The 17,719-nt window shown below is 44.2% G+C and overlaps 2 protein-coding genes across 3 annotated transcripts; both read left to right on the forward strand.

The window, feature by feature from the left end:
• Positions 1-1,141: 1,141 nt before the first annotated feature.
• LOC311013074 (protein FAM53C-like) lies at positions 1,142-5,231 on the forward strand. Its single transcript, XM_084008974.1, has 4 exons — positions 1,142-1,393; positions 1,501-1,561; positions 1,644-2,473; positions 4,263-5,231. The coding sequence occupies exons 1-4, from the start codon at positions 1,310-1,312 to the stop codon at positions 4,515-4,517; spliced, it is 1,230 nt and encodes a 409-aa protein (XP_083865100.1). The 5' UTR covers positions 1,142-1,309; the 3' UTR covers positions 4,518-5,231.
• Positions 5,232-6,259: 1,028 nt separating this feature from the next.
• Positions 6,260-17,077, forward strand: ctbp1l (C-terminal binding protein 1-like). 2 transcript variants are annotated; one of them, XM_084009036.1, is made up of 11 exons: positions 6,260-6,345; positions 7,491-7,539; positions 7,688-7,831; positions 11,459-11,613; positions 11,915-12,059; positions 12,153-12,359; positions 12,553-12,767; positions 13,480-13,610; positions 13,699-13,826; positions 14,981-15,098; positions 15,191-17,077. In XM_084009036.1, exons 3-11 carry the CDS (start codon positions 7,771-7,773, stop codon positions 15,363-15,365), a joined length of 1,335 nt encoding a protein of 444 aa, XP_083865162.1. In that variant the 5' UTR covers positions 6,260-6,345; positions 7,491-7,539; positions 7,688-7,770; the 3' UTR covers positions 15,366-17,077. The 2 variants fall into 2 exon arrangements, with proteins under 2 accessions (XP_083865162.1, XP_083865163.1); XM_084009037.1 differs by lacking the exons at positions 6,260-6,345; positions 7,491-7,539; positions 7,688-7,831 and adding an exon at positions 9,361-9,497.
• Positions 17,078-17,719: the final 642 nt, after the last annotated feature.

The raw sequence follows: 17,719 nt of genomic DNA on the forward strand, positions 1-17,719 counted from the left end.
TGCCAACAGCAAGTGTAGAAACTAAGTATTTTCAGTGAGTAGGACTCTACGTGTAAGAGTTTTGAATTTAGATTAAAGAGCCATCATTTCAAGTTAATGTTTCCTTAAGTTGTTTCATGTCTGGTTCGGATGGCACCATTACATGTGCTCTAGATTGGTGCCCTGTACTTTTAAAGAGCAGTGCAAAGGTTAAAACGCCATGTCACGTTTTAATACGCTGAATAGGCTTCATTGATTGGCTATCTATTGTAGTTTTGGTTTGCTATGGGTTGTTTTTTTTTGTGCTGTGCAAAGGTTTGCAGGGATGGGCCAGTGTGGGTAAGAGGTGTTTGTGGATTGAGCAACCGTTAGATTTTAAAGCCAACTCGAAGCAAATATCAGGAACTTGAAGGCCCTCTGCTTTACAAGTTATGGTATTTACTTGGTAATATAAGCCCTTGAGACCTGGTCGTGTTCTTTTGCCCCCCTTTGCAAAGATACTATGGCATGCTTCCAACCCCTATTCTCATTCATTTTTCACACACTTCCCCCATCTTTTCCCCTTCCGTCTCTCCCTCCCCCTTCCATTCACTTCACAACTCGCAAGACTTCTCATTTTGTTGGACCCAATCGATTTTGATTGCCATGACGTTGGCCAAAGGGTTTTCACTTTGTACATATTCTGCGTTTTCTTTGAAATTCCTGCAGTCCCTGTTTATAGTCCCAATAAGAAATGGTCAGTTCACTGTGAATGATGGAATGTGAAGTCTTTCTTTGTTCTGGGTTTCCTCATGTCCATGTGTGCTCTCTCTGCTTTTGTGAACATGAACTTTTGCCTTTCATGTGTGAATGAGGCAGGATATAGAGTCCAGCCTGGGTCTTGTATAGTAATAATATGGTCAGTACTTGAAACACATTTATTCAGGCATTCTGTTCCTCTGTCTGTAGGCTTTTCTGCACTACAACAGTTGTAACATGTTGGAGGTAAGTCCATACGAGCAGATTCTATGCTCCTATCAAGGCCTGGTGGATCGGTCTAGCATTGTATAAGCTACTGGTCGTTCAATTCAATGAACTACTTTCTCTGCCATGTGTGTGACTAGTTTAAGTTACCTGTTAACATTGTTTCATATAAGTATCTCCTCTCATCTGTCCCTCCTAGGTGGCATAAACATGATGGTGGCAAAGTGAGAAAGCTGGTCAGTCTGGCTGGTTGAGGTGTGGAGGGGACACCACAACGCACGCCAGGATTCTGACAAATCCAATTTCCATAGCCCTCAGTAAATGTCCTCCTCATCTCCATGTCTATCCCTGGATTGTAGCTACAAATATGGTGACTCTTATCACCGAGCAGCTCCGTAAGCAGAGTTTGGAAGAGCCTTATTACAAGGCTTTCTCATTTAACGTGAATGTGGTGAGTTAGATACTGAATCTTGTTCTTTTAAGGGCTTTTTCCCTCCATGTACTTGGTTTAATATTTTTTTCTTCGTTTGAATTTAAGTAATTGTATTTCTGTTTCAGTCATTACCTGCAGTGGGCTCCAGTCCCACGGTCTCGTGGAGTGCTTGTAGATCAACACAAGGCAAGTTTATTGAATTAAGTACTGTATTTGCAACCTTTAAAGTGGGGAAATCTTTCTTACATCTATCTTTTGGTGTTTTCAGAGACCAGCTCAGCTACACACCAATCATCCAAAGCCAACCTTCTAGAAGATTCCTGTGGACTCGACTCCCCATGGTGTCCATCCCACTCTGGAGAACCTCTCAGGAGACCAGATGTTTTTTTCACAAACAAGGCTTTCCAAAGCTCCCCTCCACCTCCTCCAAAACGCCACTGCCGGTCCCTCTCTGTTCCAGAGGACCTGTCTCGGTGTCGCTCCACCTGGCATCCTAGTGCATCCAAGGTTTGGACCCCGGTCAGAAGTGGCTGCCAAAGTGGAGGGGCATCTAGTTCAAGTTCTGGAGCCAGCTCTTTGCCACTTTGTGGTCCCAGTTCCTCTTTCACCTCTTCCTCACTACACTCATCTTCTAGCCCTACCTTCTTCAGCTTGGCACTTTCCTCCGACTCCCCACTACCATGGAGCTTCTCCTGGGACCCCTGTGACAAACTGAAAGGAGCCTGTTCTGCTTCTTTTGCTACTCCTTCCTCCTGCTCCTCCTCACCAGCTCCCCTTGTTTCCCACTCAGTGCTGCAACGCCGCTTCTCCCTTTCCCCCGTGCACATTCAGGAGACTTCCGTGGTGCTCCTGCCCCCCCAGCCCTCCACTGCTTCTGCTTTGACATATGGCTGTCCTGGCATGGAGCACCCGGCCCTATCTCCATCTCCCACTTCAGCCTGCAGCACACCATCCTCCTCTAGGCGCAACCTGCACCCAGTGCTGCCACGATGCCACTCACAGCCCTGCGACATGCGAAAACCTCGCTTGAAGAGGCGCCATGACCCGGATGTTCTGCCCTGCCCCAGGCCAGGCCTAGACTTCAGCAAGATGACACAGGTGAGCATGACGGTCCAATGGGCTTTAGATAGTTTCTGTTAATCTATTATATCTAATATTGATGCATATATTTACCTAGTTAAAGGTATTACTAAGTAATCCGCAGGCTTGGGTTCACTTCTGCCATGTTTTCCATTCTCTCTATCTTGGAGGGTAGTGGTAGGCCTCTGGCAATACCCCACCCCCCGCAACTCGGCACAGCTAAGCTTGGACCCCATGCCAGCAGCTCTCTTTATTTGTCAACAGTGTTTATGTTGGGATGGGTAGAGAAGAAGTGGGCCTCCCGATCTTTCCCCAAATGCGTCTCACTCACATCAGTGCACTCAGGATTGGGTTGTGGGCTTTGGTTTTGGTGCAGACAAGTGCAGCAGTTTCCCATCTCCGCCCCGGCTGGAACCGTGTTCAGTAGAGTGCATCATTGCAGAGTTTTCCCCGTTCATAATTGGATTCCTGTCACAGGTTTTTTGGTTAATAAAGCAAAACTAACTTAGCACTTTTCCTTGATATGAGAAGTTTACATGGTTCTCCAGGACAAATCCTTTAATGCAGACTTGTTCTGTTAGGACTGTTAGAAGACCTTTTATTAAAGGGACAGTTCACCCCCATATCAAGAAAATAGGTTTGTGGATTATCTTGAGTTTTCAGTCATGATTTATGGTTCATATGATTTATGAGTACCATATAGTCCCATTATAATGGAAAGAAAGCAGACATCTTGACAGACAACATCTCCAAAAGTAGGTAATTCACACCAAAACAATTTAGATAAGCTAGCAGGCAGGAGGAAGAAAACTGCATTTTTTCATTTTGGATGTGAACTGTCTCTTTTAAAATTCCCCACACATTCTAATCTAAAATACTAAAGCAGTCTTTTTCATATTTAATTGGATTAAATGCCATTTATGTAAATTTACAAAATTCATGCATGTGTGAAGTTTCCAGTCTACGTTCTAGGTCGATTCTTTGCTTGTGTCAGCCAAGCTCATTAACTATCAGTTAATCTATACTTAACCAAAGAAGCAGACACGTCCATCCATGCAGACTTCCTGGCATTGCCAGTGATGTCATCACTTTACAGGTTATACATACATACATGTTTTTTTTTTTTTGTGAATTCTGGAAATGTATGAAGCTGCAAATCTTAATTAGTGAGTGTTTGGAAACTTCTCAGAGCAAGGAAGGACCAAACTTTAACCTGAGTGAGGAGGTGTAGCTGCCCCCGCTGTAAGGTATGACATGTTATTTTAAAGAGGTGTCATTGGTTGAAAAAAGCAGGAGATAATGAGCATAGACTAGAAAAAGAAATTGATAGGCCTAATTATAGAATTTACTGACTCTCTGTTCAGACATGGCATAATAATGAATACTATTTTATGTTCTGAACTTCTCTGAATAACACCATAGGATTACCTCAAACGTAGCCTATACTATTATTTTAAAACACAGGCCTTCTTGTAGAGTAGCCTATTCACATACTGGCAGTTCTATTTGCCAAGTATCTTAATGTTGTGATCACTTTTATTTGTCACATGTTGTGTGAGGTCCTCACAAATATGCACAAATGAAAATGGTTATGAAATATTAGATTCCATTTACCATTTCAAATAAATCCCCCTTGATGCTACACATTGTTTCTTTTAAGGGGAAATTGCTGTAAAATATAATTATTCTCAGAACTTTCTTACAATTTCGTCTCAAGGAAAAACCTTTTGGGGTGCAGGTTTTTTTGCCGAATTATGACAACTTGATATTCACTTTTTTTTTTTTTTTCTTGTCTTCTCCTGTGTAGATTGGTAATCACGAGAGCCTAGTGTGTGGTACAGGTGGCTGCATAGTTCCAGCTTCTTCCCATGGCGAACAGCACTCGGCCTTCTCCCCTGCAGAGTTCCTGGGACGAGCCAGCATCGGGCCACTAAGTGAGAGCGAAGAGGAAGAGGAGGAGGAAGATGATAAAAGAGAAAGGACTGCAATAGATGGAGGACAAAAGATTGTTTTTGAAAGAGACTGCACAGAACTGGACTTGAACCTTATAGAAGAGAACTAACCACTCCTTGACGCTCAGAGTGTGATTCATAACTATGTTAAGCACACCTTTAGGCTTTGTGCGCTCTTCTGGCAGAGTCCTTGGAAGCCTGCTGGCCTCCTGAGGCACATGTCCAGAGTTCATAATCAAGAACCAAGCAATTAGAAGCTAATACAATTACAATTTTACGATTGTAACACTTGAGCTAGTTCACTATTCAACATTTCACACAAATGTCACAGTGCCTGACTATTCAACGCTCGATAGGGAATTGTGCATGAAGCAAATAAGCTAGATTTCATGCACACAGAATTCTGGCTGATTTTTCATATTGATAAAAGTCTTAATTTGCATTAACGATTGGTATGCAGCTTCATATCATTACATATACTCATAAAAAACTAGACTGGAGTAAGCGGAATGAGCTTGTTATTTCCTGATAAGGGATTTGAATGCACATTAAAAAGTCAGTAGATTAATGGAATAGAGGTAAGCATTCCTCTGTGCCCTATTTGATACGGTCGTAGTCTACTTTTTCTATTTGGGTCTCTGAATTTGGACATGACTGTACTGTGTGTATGTGTGTGTGTGTGTGTGAGCAGTTAATGGTGCCCACAGGTCAAAATGATGAGCAGCCCAAACAATTCAAAACTGATCTCTAGTTAAATGCTCTCCTGTGTGTTAAACAGGATACATTCCAGGATGTCACTGCTGTTCCTTAAATCTTTCACAGACCATGAAGATGTGGCTATCTTTCCTGCGGTTTTGTTATGAACTCATCTTGTAATTTTTTTGATGAACGCTACATCAGCAGAAAGGACAGCTTCTCTTTTTGTTCATAAGTTTTTTTTTTTTTTTAGTTTTCCCTAATGGCTTGAACATAAACAGACCTCGTCAACAATAAACCTACTATAAACTGACCATGCCTTAAGCTTAAAACAGAGTTCTTGGTGCTCTGGTCTTTTTTTTTTCCACAGCCAGATATTTTCACAATCTCCATTTGCGCTGACTGAGATATTTTTGAACAGGTGGCACATGCGCTATAATAGTCAATTGAGTAGCTGAATTGATGCTGCAGCTGGACTCCATAGGGCACAATGTAATGTACTGTACAGTGGTTAGAGTGAGTACACATGTCAAGCCAATTCTGAGTGTATGACAAAGGTGGTAGTGATGCAGATGATTTGGTGGCCTTTCAGAAATGATTTTTCATGAGTTTTTAGTTAGTAGTATTACTGTTGCACAATTTATGTACAAATAAAGTTTAATAGAGAATGATATTTTTTTTCCTTCCAAAAAGTGTCTTGTCTTCCATTGAATAACTCAAGTCAAGTGAAAAAGCACAATGGATTAGCTCGTTGTAGTGACACCTAGTGGTAGTTTTTAGTATAACATGCAAATGAATAAAGTGTTACTTCCATTCTGACTTTTCTAACAGCGGATGTTAATGCAAAGCTAAAATTTCTGCTTGTGGGTAAAAAAAAAAAGTTTCACAACCTGAATATAGCTTAGCTGTAAAAGAGTAAAAATGACTTATGTTTTTTTTTAGACGAAAACATGGTTGGATAATTTAAAACATTTTAACGGCGAATAAAAAACGTTTTATTTGTTTATTTGTTTTATATATACACGAAGGCATGTTGCACAGAAGAGTCTTCCATGTCTGCCGTTCCGCCGTAGAAGATGAGGGCGCTCCTTCCAGTCCACCGATGCTTTTTTTTCACGGACTGTCTGACCCCCCCACCAACAAGCCACTTCCTCTTTTGTCTAATTTCATGGCGATCGGGAGAGAGGGAACACCACCGACGCACGCACACTGTCTCAGCACTCTTGAAAGAGTTTATCCGGGGTAAATAACTGACATTTTTTGCAAGATTCGGTCACTGGGTTTCAAAGTAGTCACGCTTGGAGTTAGTCATGTGGACTACTCACATTTCCCTGTAGATTTAACCAATTGTTTAGCTTCTGGGTCAGATATTTCACATTGTAGCGCCACTCGCTGATAACAAATCGGACGAAATGGGCTCCCCCCTCCGCTTGCATCTCTCCCACACTCAGCGGCACGCTAGTTAACGGCGCAGGCTAGCTAACGTTAGCAATACAACAGACGCTTCATAAATGTAGCAACAGTTTCTTTTATTGGCACGTTTCGCAACTTTGTCGCAGCTAAATACCAACGCATGCTGTGTATACGCGGGAGTTAATGGGAAATTGCAGGTTTCAATAAAATGTTTGTTACTTAAAGTCCTCAAATGTTTGTTTTTGGCTGAACGTGAGCTAGCCAACATCGGCTAACTAGCTCCCGTGCTATGTAGTTAGCGTCAGCCCAGGGCGCGATTCTGAAGTTAATACCGCAGAAGGAACATAATAATGGTGGTAGACTAGCCACATGACAAGCGAAAAGTAACTTAAGTGTTGGTTTGGGTATATAGAGATATTATTCATCATTCAGTGTAGCGGTTCGTTAGCTGAGAAACGGGTTAGCTAGAGCCGTTAGCTAGTTAACGGTTACTTGGCTGCTAACGGGGGGCTTCGGAGCGATTTCACGCTGTATTCTCACCATTAACGCTGTTATCGTCAAACTACCGTCACGTACTGTCAGCTAACGTGGGCTGGTGGCGGTATTGCTTGGATGTACACCGTGTGAGAGAGTGGTGTTACTACTGTGAGCGAAAATAAAAGTTGATCACAAAGTTGTAGACCATGATCGACAACCCCAACAGGTTAAACGGAGGAAAATGTTAAAGTGTAACTGTAACCGCTAATGTGAGTGGGTATCAGCGCAGATCACAAATTACTTTTGTTTTAATTGATCAAAACACGATTGTCGCCAACGGGTAAACATAATACTAGTTACACTTTGTTGACTTCTCTGTATGTGATCCTGCAAATATCGTTAACGTGAAGTTAAAGTCCACTAAACAAGACACCTACAGTGATAATGCACTACACGCTCAAACTCTAAGATCGATATGCCTTTTCTTTTGTTTACAGTGTAAACTAAGTTGTCAATCTGACTGGCACAACAGACATTCTTCTCCAGGTGAGTCTACAGTCTGTCACTGTATTTATACTCCACTATAACTCATTTCGCTGGGTATAATTTGATGAAATTAAGTCATTTAAATGAGCAAAATATGATTTGTTTTTTTCTTTTCTTCATTGATGTGTGTGTGTGTGTGTGTGTGCAGGTGAAACTAAGTGGACAACATTAAAGGGGCTCCATAGCACTTGGATCTGTTCTCCTCTGTCCCAGGTTCAGACTGCTTGGTCTATGGCTCTGATGGACAAACACAAACAGGTCAAGCGGCAGAGACTTGACCGCATTTGTGAGGGTGAGATTCTTTCTCGTACACAAAGTAAAAAAAATAAAATAAAATAAGAGCTTGCATTTTTGAGATGTATTTTGATGAAGGTTTTAAATCTATCATAATACTTCCCTGGCCATCATAGTCAGAGTTGAGCTTTGTTGTGGTAAGGAAATATAATCTTTCATACCTGATTTAGTTTTTGTTGTGTCCACATATCGAACAGCAACATTTTCTTGTAGTTGTGTTAACTATGTAGACAGACCATAGTGAGGGCAGCTTTTTCCTATATAAACTAGAAAAACTAATCAAATGTTGATTAACGTTTTTGCAGTCTTTCAAACCAAATGCTGACAGTTGCATATTCTGTGTGTATAATTCTGTTATGGAATGGTCCTTTTTTTTATATACTTCCCTGCTGCTCTGGGAACATTGTGGTTTTAATGCCAGTCTTTCTTTTGTTTTATGGCGATGAAAGGCTATTAGTTGCCCTGTGGTATTTTAAAGTAAGTGGCTGAAATGCTGACCCTGATCGTATTTCTTACTGCCTCTCTGTGCGTTTCTACAGAGCCATGGAAAGAGGGGGTTATTATTTTTTCATTTAGGTAAAAAATAAATAATAGTAATAATTAGGTCAGTGTACTTCTGGGTCAGTTCTGTGACAAATGTGAGACAAGAATTGGCTAGCTAGCACCCTCCGACATCCCACCACCATGCTCCTCAGAAGACTTAATTTGTCAAGAGAAGAGAGCGGTTGGCAGCTCTGGAGTCGAATCCTAAGTCAGCCGCTGTAGAAACTCAAATTTAGCTCACAAACGCCAGCACCGGAGGTCAAATCATACTGGTGGCCGGTGGCAGTGTGAAACAGCAACAGAAAGTTTGCTGATCTGGTTTTCCGTGTTTCTGTTTCAGCCATTTTGAGTTGTTATAGCCACTAACTGAAGGTCTGGTATTGAGCATCTTTGGTGGTGTTCACACTGGTGCTGTTTTATTTTCATCTTTGGCTGGACTTGAGGTACATCTTCCACTGACACTTACACAAAAGCTTCTCAGGAGGACACAAAAATATTAAAGATTTTTTTTCCTCCACCCATGGCCAATTAGGGGCTCTGTATGTTTGAGGGTGGAGGAGGTTGCTGATGGTACTTTTTTTTTTGTTAGATTTGGTATGCAAGGAATGTGCAGATGAAAGTTTTATGCTGTATTGAGGATGAGATAACTTTTCATGTTGCTCCACAGTCGTGGATGATACGGCGCAGATAAGAACATTATTTAGAGCTATTGTAGAGTGGAGTGTAGACGATGGAGATCAGACATAATGGTGTGCTAAAATGGAGGCAACAGTCTGGGTGAGTCTCAGGAGACGGGTGAGAGGGAGAGGACAAGGTGAAGGGTCGTGGCCGCAACTACAGGGAAACGGGCCAGCTGTCTCTTTAAAAAACGACAACAGTCCAAACCGCCTTCGGCCTCAGCCCCGGCTATGCTAATGAGGTTAGTGCTGGTTGGCTGGCCCTCAAAGGAGCTGCATGTGATTGGAGGCTGGCGGTGGGGGAGGGGCTGGGCGTGGATGACAGCTGGGATCCAGCCAGCCAAGAGCAGGCTGACAGAGAGAGAGGGAGAAAAAAAGAGCTATAGAGGGAGAGCGAGGGGAGAGAGAGAGAGGAAGACAGGCTCACAGACTTCATAATGCAAGGTTAGGCCTGGTGCTCATGTGTTTTCTATTTTGGCATGTGTGTTTAAATTTGTGATCTGTGGGGGTAGAGAGCTACGGTTTGGGTGTGGAGCAGCTATGTGTGTGCAGTTTCCCTTTTATGTTCAGCACGTATTGGTTTTGTCGCAGCCGTCAAGAAGGAACTGAATAGCCGTGTGTGTGTGTGTCTAGCTGCGTCTGGGTGGAGTACCGCTGCTTGCTGCATTATCATCGTTTGCTGCCCCTCCCCCCTCACCTCTTACTCCTCCAACTGCGGCCAGAGGGAGAGAGAAGAGGCGGAGGGAGTGAGGGGAAAGAAAGGGAGAGGGAGGGAGAATGAATGAATCACTGAATGAATTGTATTGTGTGTGCGGCCATGCTTGCGCTTAGTAGGCCTCGGGTATGCCAGTCTCCAATGCTCAAATTACTCTTTGTGTAGACCTACTTGTATATTTCCAGAACTACTTTTCAGAGGGGTCTTTGTGATGAATCCCGCTAGCTTTTTACAACGTAGTAAGCATCTCTTTGTGCGTTTAGCATGTAGCAGTAGCCCTGTTGGTATTCTTGAGCCATCTGCAGTGAACGGGAGTCCCACTGCAAAATGGAGTGCAGTAGAGTAGTACGTTGTGGTACATTTTTATAATCGCACCAGGCTGTATGTTTTTCTTTCTTTTTTGCCCGTTCGTTTCATGCATGGGTTGGGAAATGCTCAGACGTCAGAGGAAGTGTTCACAAATATTTGTTTTCCACCCTCGGCTACAAGCTCCCTTCCCTCCGCTGCAGTCTCACCATTGCCTCCTGCCCCCTGTCCAAATAAATGTTCCCGCTAGACACACTCCCAACCCTGGGACACACACACACACACACACACACACACCTGTCACACAGCAGGAACAAGATAGTGTGTACTGGTGCATGTGTGGGGCCAGTCCCAGCCAAGAACTGCCGAGTGAGAGCGGTGTAAAAAGCATTTGCAGTTGGTATCAATTTCCCCTCAATTTTACACTAATGCAGTGGCAGAGAGGTGGCGTTTATTTACGGCATTGATTTGCTTTTGACATGCACCGTTTCCTTTTGTTGACATAATGGTAAATGGCCATGGTGTGCATGGGAGAACCCGAAAGGTAGAAGGGAGGGACTCTTCCAGACAGGAGAATTTAGGTCATGACTCAGACCCCCTATGAACCCCCACCGCCTCCTTTCTGAGACCCCGCAGTTTTTCGCCACCCCTCCCCCACCACCACACTCCCATCACCTCTCCCCGTCCCAGCGCCCCTCCTCTCTGCGTGCACACTTCTCTTACAGTGGCAGGTCAGGTTCCCAGACTTTTGCATCATTATCCATAATGTAACTTTCCTCTCATGAGGAGTCTAAAGACCCGATTAGACCAGAGATAGATCGATGAACGTGACGGAGTGTACTGGCTCCAGGCATTACTCCACAGAGCTGGATCTCAATACCAAATAGGCCAGGATGCTGGACGCTCTCCATGCCCCATCACAGATTTAGTTACACACCACTTTTGTAACCATAGAACACTCTCACACTTCCCCGTAGGGTGTTGGTGGAGTCCAATCGGTTGAAAAAAAGAGAGTCAAAAGTCTTGAGTTATTGTTGTCTAAAGAGAGTGGCAGTTACCCCTTTTAACTTTAGGCCCGTGTGTCGGGGGATTTATTTTTATAAGGCTATGATGGCTTGCATCACATTAGGTTGTCCAGACATGAGAAATGCAGACTGTTGAGTCATTAATCTCTAGCTTAAACTTGCTGGTTCTGAAATGTCCAGGTGGCTGTATGATGTAGATGAAAACGTGTAACAGTGTGTTCATTTGCCTTTGATGTGATGTAGGTAACTTTTTATTTTTAAGCATTTTCTGTACTGGATTTTTTTTTAATGATCATTGAATATTGAACCTCTTGCTCATACACAACAACTCAAAATGCTATTCTTCCTGCTGGACTCAGGTATCCGACCCCCCATCCTGAACGGGCCAATGCACCCGCGGCCCCTAGTTGCCCTGCTGGACGGGCGCGACTGCACTGTGGAAATGCCCATCCTCAAAGATGTGGCCACAGTGGCCTTCTGCGATGCCCAGTCCACACAAGAGATCCACGAGAAGGTAGAACAGACACACACTCACAAACATGTCCATACTATAATATAAAACCATGAGACCAAAACACGTAAAACGTTATTTCATTCTCATGTAGTATAAAGTAATTAGCATCTGTGCTATGCTGTAAGAAAATGCTGCCTCCTTCATTCTATCGAGCATAACTGTCTCCACCACACAGCCTGGCAATTTAGGACTAACGTTCAGCCAAGTTTTGAAGCTTTAAATGCTCCTCGTTAAAGTAGTATACATTTTAAGTGCAGTTTAATATGGTTCAAATGATTTATGATGTGTTTGTCTTCTATAGGTGCTAAATGAGGCAGTCGCTGCTCTGCTCTACCACACCATCACTCTGTCCAGAGATGACTTGGAAAAGTTTAAAGGCCTACGCGTCATCGTTAGGATCGGCTCGGGCTTTGACAACGTTGACATCAAAGCAGCTGCTGAGCTAGGTGAGCGGGTGTTTCAGAGACACACGGTCAACCATGAGCTAACCCACGGGAGTGTTATTAATATTTCTGTCCACCTTTCAATTGGTCACCCAGGCATTGCAGTCTGTAACGTGCCAGCATCGTCTGTGGAGGAGACGGCCGACACTTCGCTATGTCTGATTCTCAACCTGTACAGGCGAGTCACCTGGATGCACCAGGCTCTCAGGGAGGGAACCCGTGCCTCTAGTGTGGAGCAGATCAGAGAGGTGGCTGGCGGTGCTGCTCGTATCCGGGGTGAAACCCTGGGCATTATCGGTCTAGGTGAGTGGAGAGTTTGTTTGTTAACGTTTCCTTAAATCTGAGATTATTTTGTCTTGTTGGCTTATGATTGAACAAAGATGATTTTGTGGTGAAGTGTTGACAGTTGAAAGCTGTTTTTTTGTTTATGCTTAAATAATAGATTATGACCCCACGGTGGCTGTTAATAACCTCGCCGTTTCTCCTCTTCTTCCAGGGCGTGTTGGCCAAGCAGTGGCTCTGCGGGCTAAGGCCTTTGGTTTCGGCGTGATCTTTTATGACCCCTACCTGCCTGATGGTGTGGAGCGCTCATTGGGCCTGCAGCGCATGGCCACGCTGCAGGACCTGCTCATCCACTCTGACTGCGTATCCCTGCACTGCAGCCTCAACGAGCACAACCATCACCTCATTAATGACTTCACCATCAAACAGGTGTGTGGATACACTCCGAATATGCAAAACACATGTGTGCGCCATGTCTCAAACCTCCTCAAATGTTGAAGTGTTTAAAAAAGGCAGCATCATGTCAGCTGGGTTGAATTGAATTAATAGTTTGGAGTTTGGTTGTATCCAATTTAAAACCTGTTTTCATTTTCTCATCAAGTCTGTTTATTATTTTTTAACTTTTTATTTGTTCTCTCCGCCCTTGTTTATTTTGCCTTTTGCTGTAGAATGTAGAGAGGAAATAATGTGAATGATGAGATGGTATCAGCTAAGTAAATAGCCTTGTCCTAATGTGAGTCTTTTAACAGTAACATGTTCAGATAAATGTGTTCGTGTCGAGTGTCATATGCAGAACTGTGAACCATCTATTAGACTAATTGGTTCATGTGCTGCAAATAAATGAGGGACGCTCAAACATTACCAGCCAGAATTATCATTCTGTTTTTATATTTAGCTTAAAATCCAAACTTAAACGCTTGGCTGACGATGTTGTCTCGATCCGTCTAGAACAGTGATGTTCGGCCTGAACCGACCCGTGTTCCCATTTTGTAGGACTGTATTTATTATAGATGGGAAAATTAAAAATAATTGTCCCCTATGTCTGTGCTGTTAATTTAGCTGCAGATTTCAAGGTTCAGCCTTCTCTGGTATGGTCTGCTCCCCTTAGTTTAATCCCCCTGTTACTAATTCTGTGTTACAGATGCGTCAGGGAGCTTTCCTGGTGAACACGTCAAGAGGAGGACTGGTTGACGAGAAAGCACTGGCCCAGGCCCTGAAAGAGGGCCGGATACGAGGGGCTGCGCTGGACGTCCATGAGACGGAACCTTTCAGGTAACCGCGACACACAAGCAGTGCAAATTAGCTGTGCACGATACACAACCTCATCACTCTCCTCTGTAACAAGCTTTCCCCGCAACAGTTTTTCAACAGGCCCTCTGAAGGATGCCCCCAACCTGATCTGTACCCCGCACACATCCTGGTACAGTGAGCAGGCCTCCGTGGAGGCTCGTGAGGAGGCAGCCAGGGAGGTTCGCCGCGCCATCACCGGTAAGACACTTTGGACTGAACAGGATCGAGACTGTTGTTTCACTGAAATACAATGATTATTATTATCAGGAATGACACAATCATGACATGTCGAGTGTGTGTGGTTGTGATTCGACTGCCACTGTGTGCCAACGTAAAACTATTATGCGGCGACACATCTATACACTCCTTTTTAGGAAATTGTTGCATATTATACTCTTTTTAATGGCAGTGTGTATCTCCCTTTTGTTTGTGGGAGAGCTATTTTTTTTTTTATTCATCTTAATGAGTTAATTAAGAGTGCTAGACTCAAATTAAGTGGCTGTATCTATGAAGAACTTTGTGTTCATGCAGACAATTTGGTGCTCCTGTTCTCTGTTGCCTACTCACGAGGGTAAGACTAAGAGCCCCACGATACAATATTATACTAAAGTTGTGATACAATCATTGTGGCTTTAAACATTTTGCCAAATACTGAGTATTACGATGGCGCATGTTTGTCAACATGTCTTATCTAGTAAGATAAAGTTTTCACTCGGTTCATCTCGAATTATATTATTCTTATTGCAGCAAAATGAGTGAGTTAGTCAAGCAGACAGACTCACCAACACTGTTATCAAAACCGCTCATAATTTTTTATCTGACTTTGATGACATATGCCTACTGTAAATATATTATTTGGGCCATTTTGCATGATCAATTGGTTCAATTGGATCAAATCGGTGGTCTGTTTTTTAAGACGGGTCGGGTGCGTTGCAGACGTGGCCGCCGACTGCCCACTGATGATGTTCTGCCCCTGTTAACCACCGGACCGGGAGCAGGGGGCTCAGTCGCTCCCCATAGCGAGAGAGGGCACAATGAGCAGCACTATGTTGCTCTTTGTGCCCTGCTGTTAGCTGACGTTGCCACAAGCCACTTTGACTTTCCCAGCTAGAGCCGGTCGCTGCGCATCGCTTTCGGAGGCGTGTGCCTGGAGAGTAGCCCACCTGCTGAGAAGTTTAAAAATATTATGAAACTGCGGCAGGATAAAATTGGCTTTGGCCGTTCGCCACAGTGTAGGTAATTAATGGGAAACACTAGGTAGTAGGAAAAAAATGCTGTCAGTAGCATGACCACTGCTTTTCACCAGAATTCCTCTTTCAAAGAAGCGTAATGGTCTGGTTTCCTCGCTCTAGGGCGTATCCCTGACAGTCTGAAGAACTGCGTGAATAAGGAGTATCTGATGGCAGCCTCTCAGTGGCCCAGCATGGAGGCAGCCACTGTTCACCCCGAACTTAATGGAGCCACTTACAGGTGAGGGGAGTGGAATGGACAGGGGACACTTTTCTTTCCTTTTTTTTTTACTAGAGCAGCTATCAAATGTTTTTCTTACATCTGTGTTTCAGATTTCCTGGTCTGATCAATGTTGCAGCTGCAGGGGGTCTCCCAGGAGCTGTTGCAGGGGTTGAAAGCCTTGTTTCAGGAACCCTGGCCCATGGCATCACCCCCGTCTCCCACCCACCCCACGCCCCTTCCCCGAATAAGGCTGAAGCCGACAGAGACATCCCCTCTGACCAATAGCCCCCCCTGCTGCCGCCAGCACATTCCGTCGCCTCTGGAAACCACCCTCCACCTCCACCTCCCAGCATCCGACACAGCCCGCCCCTCCAGTACATCGGCAGCACCAGTTTGACCTGATGTGGATCTACACAGTCTTGTTCCTCAGATCACATTACCAGCCCAGGAGTGACCTATCCACAGCTAGCCCCATCCCATCCAAACCCTAAGAACACACACACCTCCCTCCATCCTCGTCCTCATCTCACCCACTCACACCCCCCCCCCCCCCCCCCCTCACTCCCCCACAACGTCAGCAATAACTGTGTTCTCAAGGATTCAATGATTGGATTGGTTTATATCCTTAGTTGGCTGTTGTTTTAATGGAAAGTTGCCCTGTTGTGGTTCTAGGTGTTAATGTTTGTTTGTTTGTTTGTAAAAGAATATATAGCATTTCTGACATGAGGCTTTCCAGTCTGCTGCCTCCTGAAGTCGTCCTCTGACCAGTAGAGGCACAGAGGCTGGTTGAAGCCCCCCTTTGTACATTAATGACCCATGTTACTGCTCTCTTCTTTTCTTTTTTTTTTTTTTTTTTTTCTCCCCCCCTCCACTTTTCTTGTGATGGGGAAAATGTGTACTAAAGTAAACCAGACAGAATCACAAACAGTACATCCTGTCCTCCCCACCAGGCGTCTAGCTACTCCTCAGCCCAGTTGGCCCTTAGCTCTCTCTGGCGCCGTCGTCCGCTTGCTCAGCAGAGGGATCTGTAATGCTGTCAGCATGGAGCTCTCTCAGACTGTCAAAGTATAAATGCTCAGCTCATACTAAAGATAGTGATACCCAGGCATCCTTTGTCACCTTTTACTGCCGTGACGTCTAGTTTTAGGACCGTCGACCCTGTATTTACACATGCTTTGGCCCCTCGTGGTTTGTTTTGGCACGAGATAATGGCGCCATATCGGAGCGTGCCCAGGCATGAGTATCATCCTGAAGTGCTACGTGCGAGTTCTTTACAACTGGCGGCCCCGCACAATCGAATGCAGCAGCCTTTTCTGACTGTCAATCTTAACAGCATGTCAGAGGCCAGCTTGCCAGCAGAGGGCACCGTCTGACTGCTCAGAGCTGAGGGAGTTGCACCGGTAGTGAAGAAGAACATCGTCTCACACACTGCCAACGTTCAGAACACAGGATGGGTGAGCAGGGATCAACTACCACCTTATTGTTTTAAGATCTCACTGCATCCCACCACCACCACCACCACCCTGCATCCGCCCACCCTCCACTCCTATCCCACCGTCATGGCCCACCCTACACATCCGCTCATAAACCAGTATGCATCCACCAATTCCTTTAAGCGTGAAGGGGACGGTAGAGTTTAGTTTCCCTGTAGGAGCAAGGGGACAGTGTTCTTGCATGCTGGCTTTGTTAATGACAGTGGTGTGTGTGCGTGTGTGTGTGTGTACACGCGTGCGTGTGGGGGTTTGAATGTGTGTGTGTATGTTCATCACCCTGTTACGATAACAAGCTATTGTCTTTCCAAAGGAATAGTCCCTAGGAGTAACTCTTAACGCTGTTGCCCTGGTGTCAAGGGAACACCTTTCTAGTACCTCAGTAACAGATATTGAATGTACCGTGCATACCCTTTTATTTTTTGTACAGATTTTCTAGATACTTCTTTACTATTCTTTACCAGAAGGGTTGTGAAATTGTAGCAGTAATGATACAATAAATTAAAAGGAAAAAGCATCGCCCCATGAAATGAATTGACAAAATCCTTTTAGGTTCGCTATAGGTCACTGAATACTCAGGCTTCGAAAACCAATGCGTATCTCTTTGCCTCCTACTTTATTTCCTCATCGTGGAAATCTCAGCACAACACTTTCCCATTCTTAGATTTCAGACTGTAGCTGATGTGTTTTCGACCTCCATCTTACTGGCTATTGAAAAATATGGAAAAAACAAAAGGCGGTCGTCGTGGTCTGCTAGTTTTTTGATTTTTTTTAACTAGATCAGTAGTAGTAGATGCAGTTTTGTTTTTATCCCACTTCATTGTCAGGCTGCTCTAACTATAGTGCATGTGAGGTAATTTTTTAGGGGAAATACTATTGGCTTAAAGAATTTGTGTCATCTTGCTGTTTCCCTCTGCTCCTCAGCCTTTCTCCCCCCCCCCTCAGAGTGTTTTTCAACCCGAGTTGCCATTTTTGTCGTGGTCAGTTTCCAGTGATGTACAGTTTTCCCTCAGAGTCTATGAGAGACACGGAGCATGTCTGTGTCCTGAGATGCTAGGCTCCTCTGTCATGTGATGAGTATATATTTTTAAAAATAACCCCCATAGTTCCGATTATGAGCATAATAGTAATCTTAAATTTTGCTGTTGA

This window comes from Eutrigla gurnardus, assembly GCF_963514095.1.
Source record: "Eutrigla gurnardus genome assembly, chromosome: 5".
Classification (NCBI taxonomy): domain Eukaryota; kingdom Metazoa; phylum Chordata; class Actinopteri; order Perciformes; family Triglidae; genus Eutrigla; species Eutrigla gurnardus.

Coding starts and splice junctions, on each gene's coding strand:
- ctbp1l (XM_084009036.1), top strand. CDS start 7,771: ATGGCTCTGATGGACAAACACAAACAGGTCAAGCGGCAGAGACTTGAC. Junction 12,360..12,552: donor CCTGGGCATTATCGGTCTAG/GTGAGTGGAGAG, acceptor CTCTTCTTCCAG/GGCGTGTTGGCCAAGCAGTG. Junction 13,827..14,980: donor GGTTCGCCGCGCCATCACCG/GTAAGACACTTT, acceptor TCCTCGCTCTAG/GGCGTATCCCTGACAGTCTG.
- LOC311013074 (XM_084008974.1), top strand. CDS start 1,310: ATGGTGACTCTTATCACCGAGCAGCTCCGTAAGCAGAGTTTGGAAGAG. Junction 1,394..1,500: donor TCTCATTTAACGTGAATGTG/GTGAGTTAGATA, acceptor TTTCTGTTTCAG/TCATTACCTGCAGTGGGCTC. Junction 1,562..1,643: donor TGCTTGTAGATCAACACAAG/GCAAGTTTATTG, acceptor TGGTGTTTTCAG/AGACCAGCTCAGCTACACAC.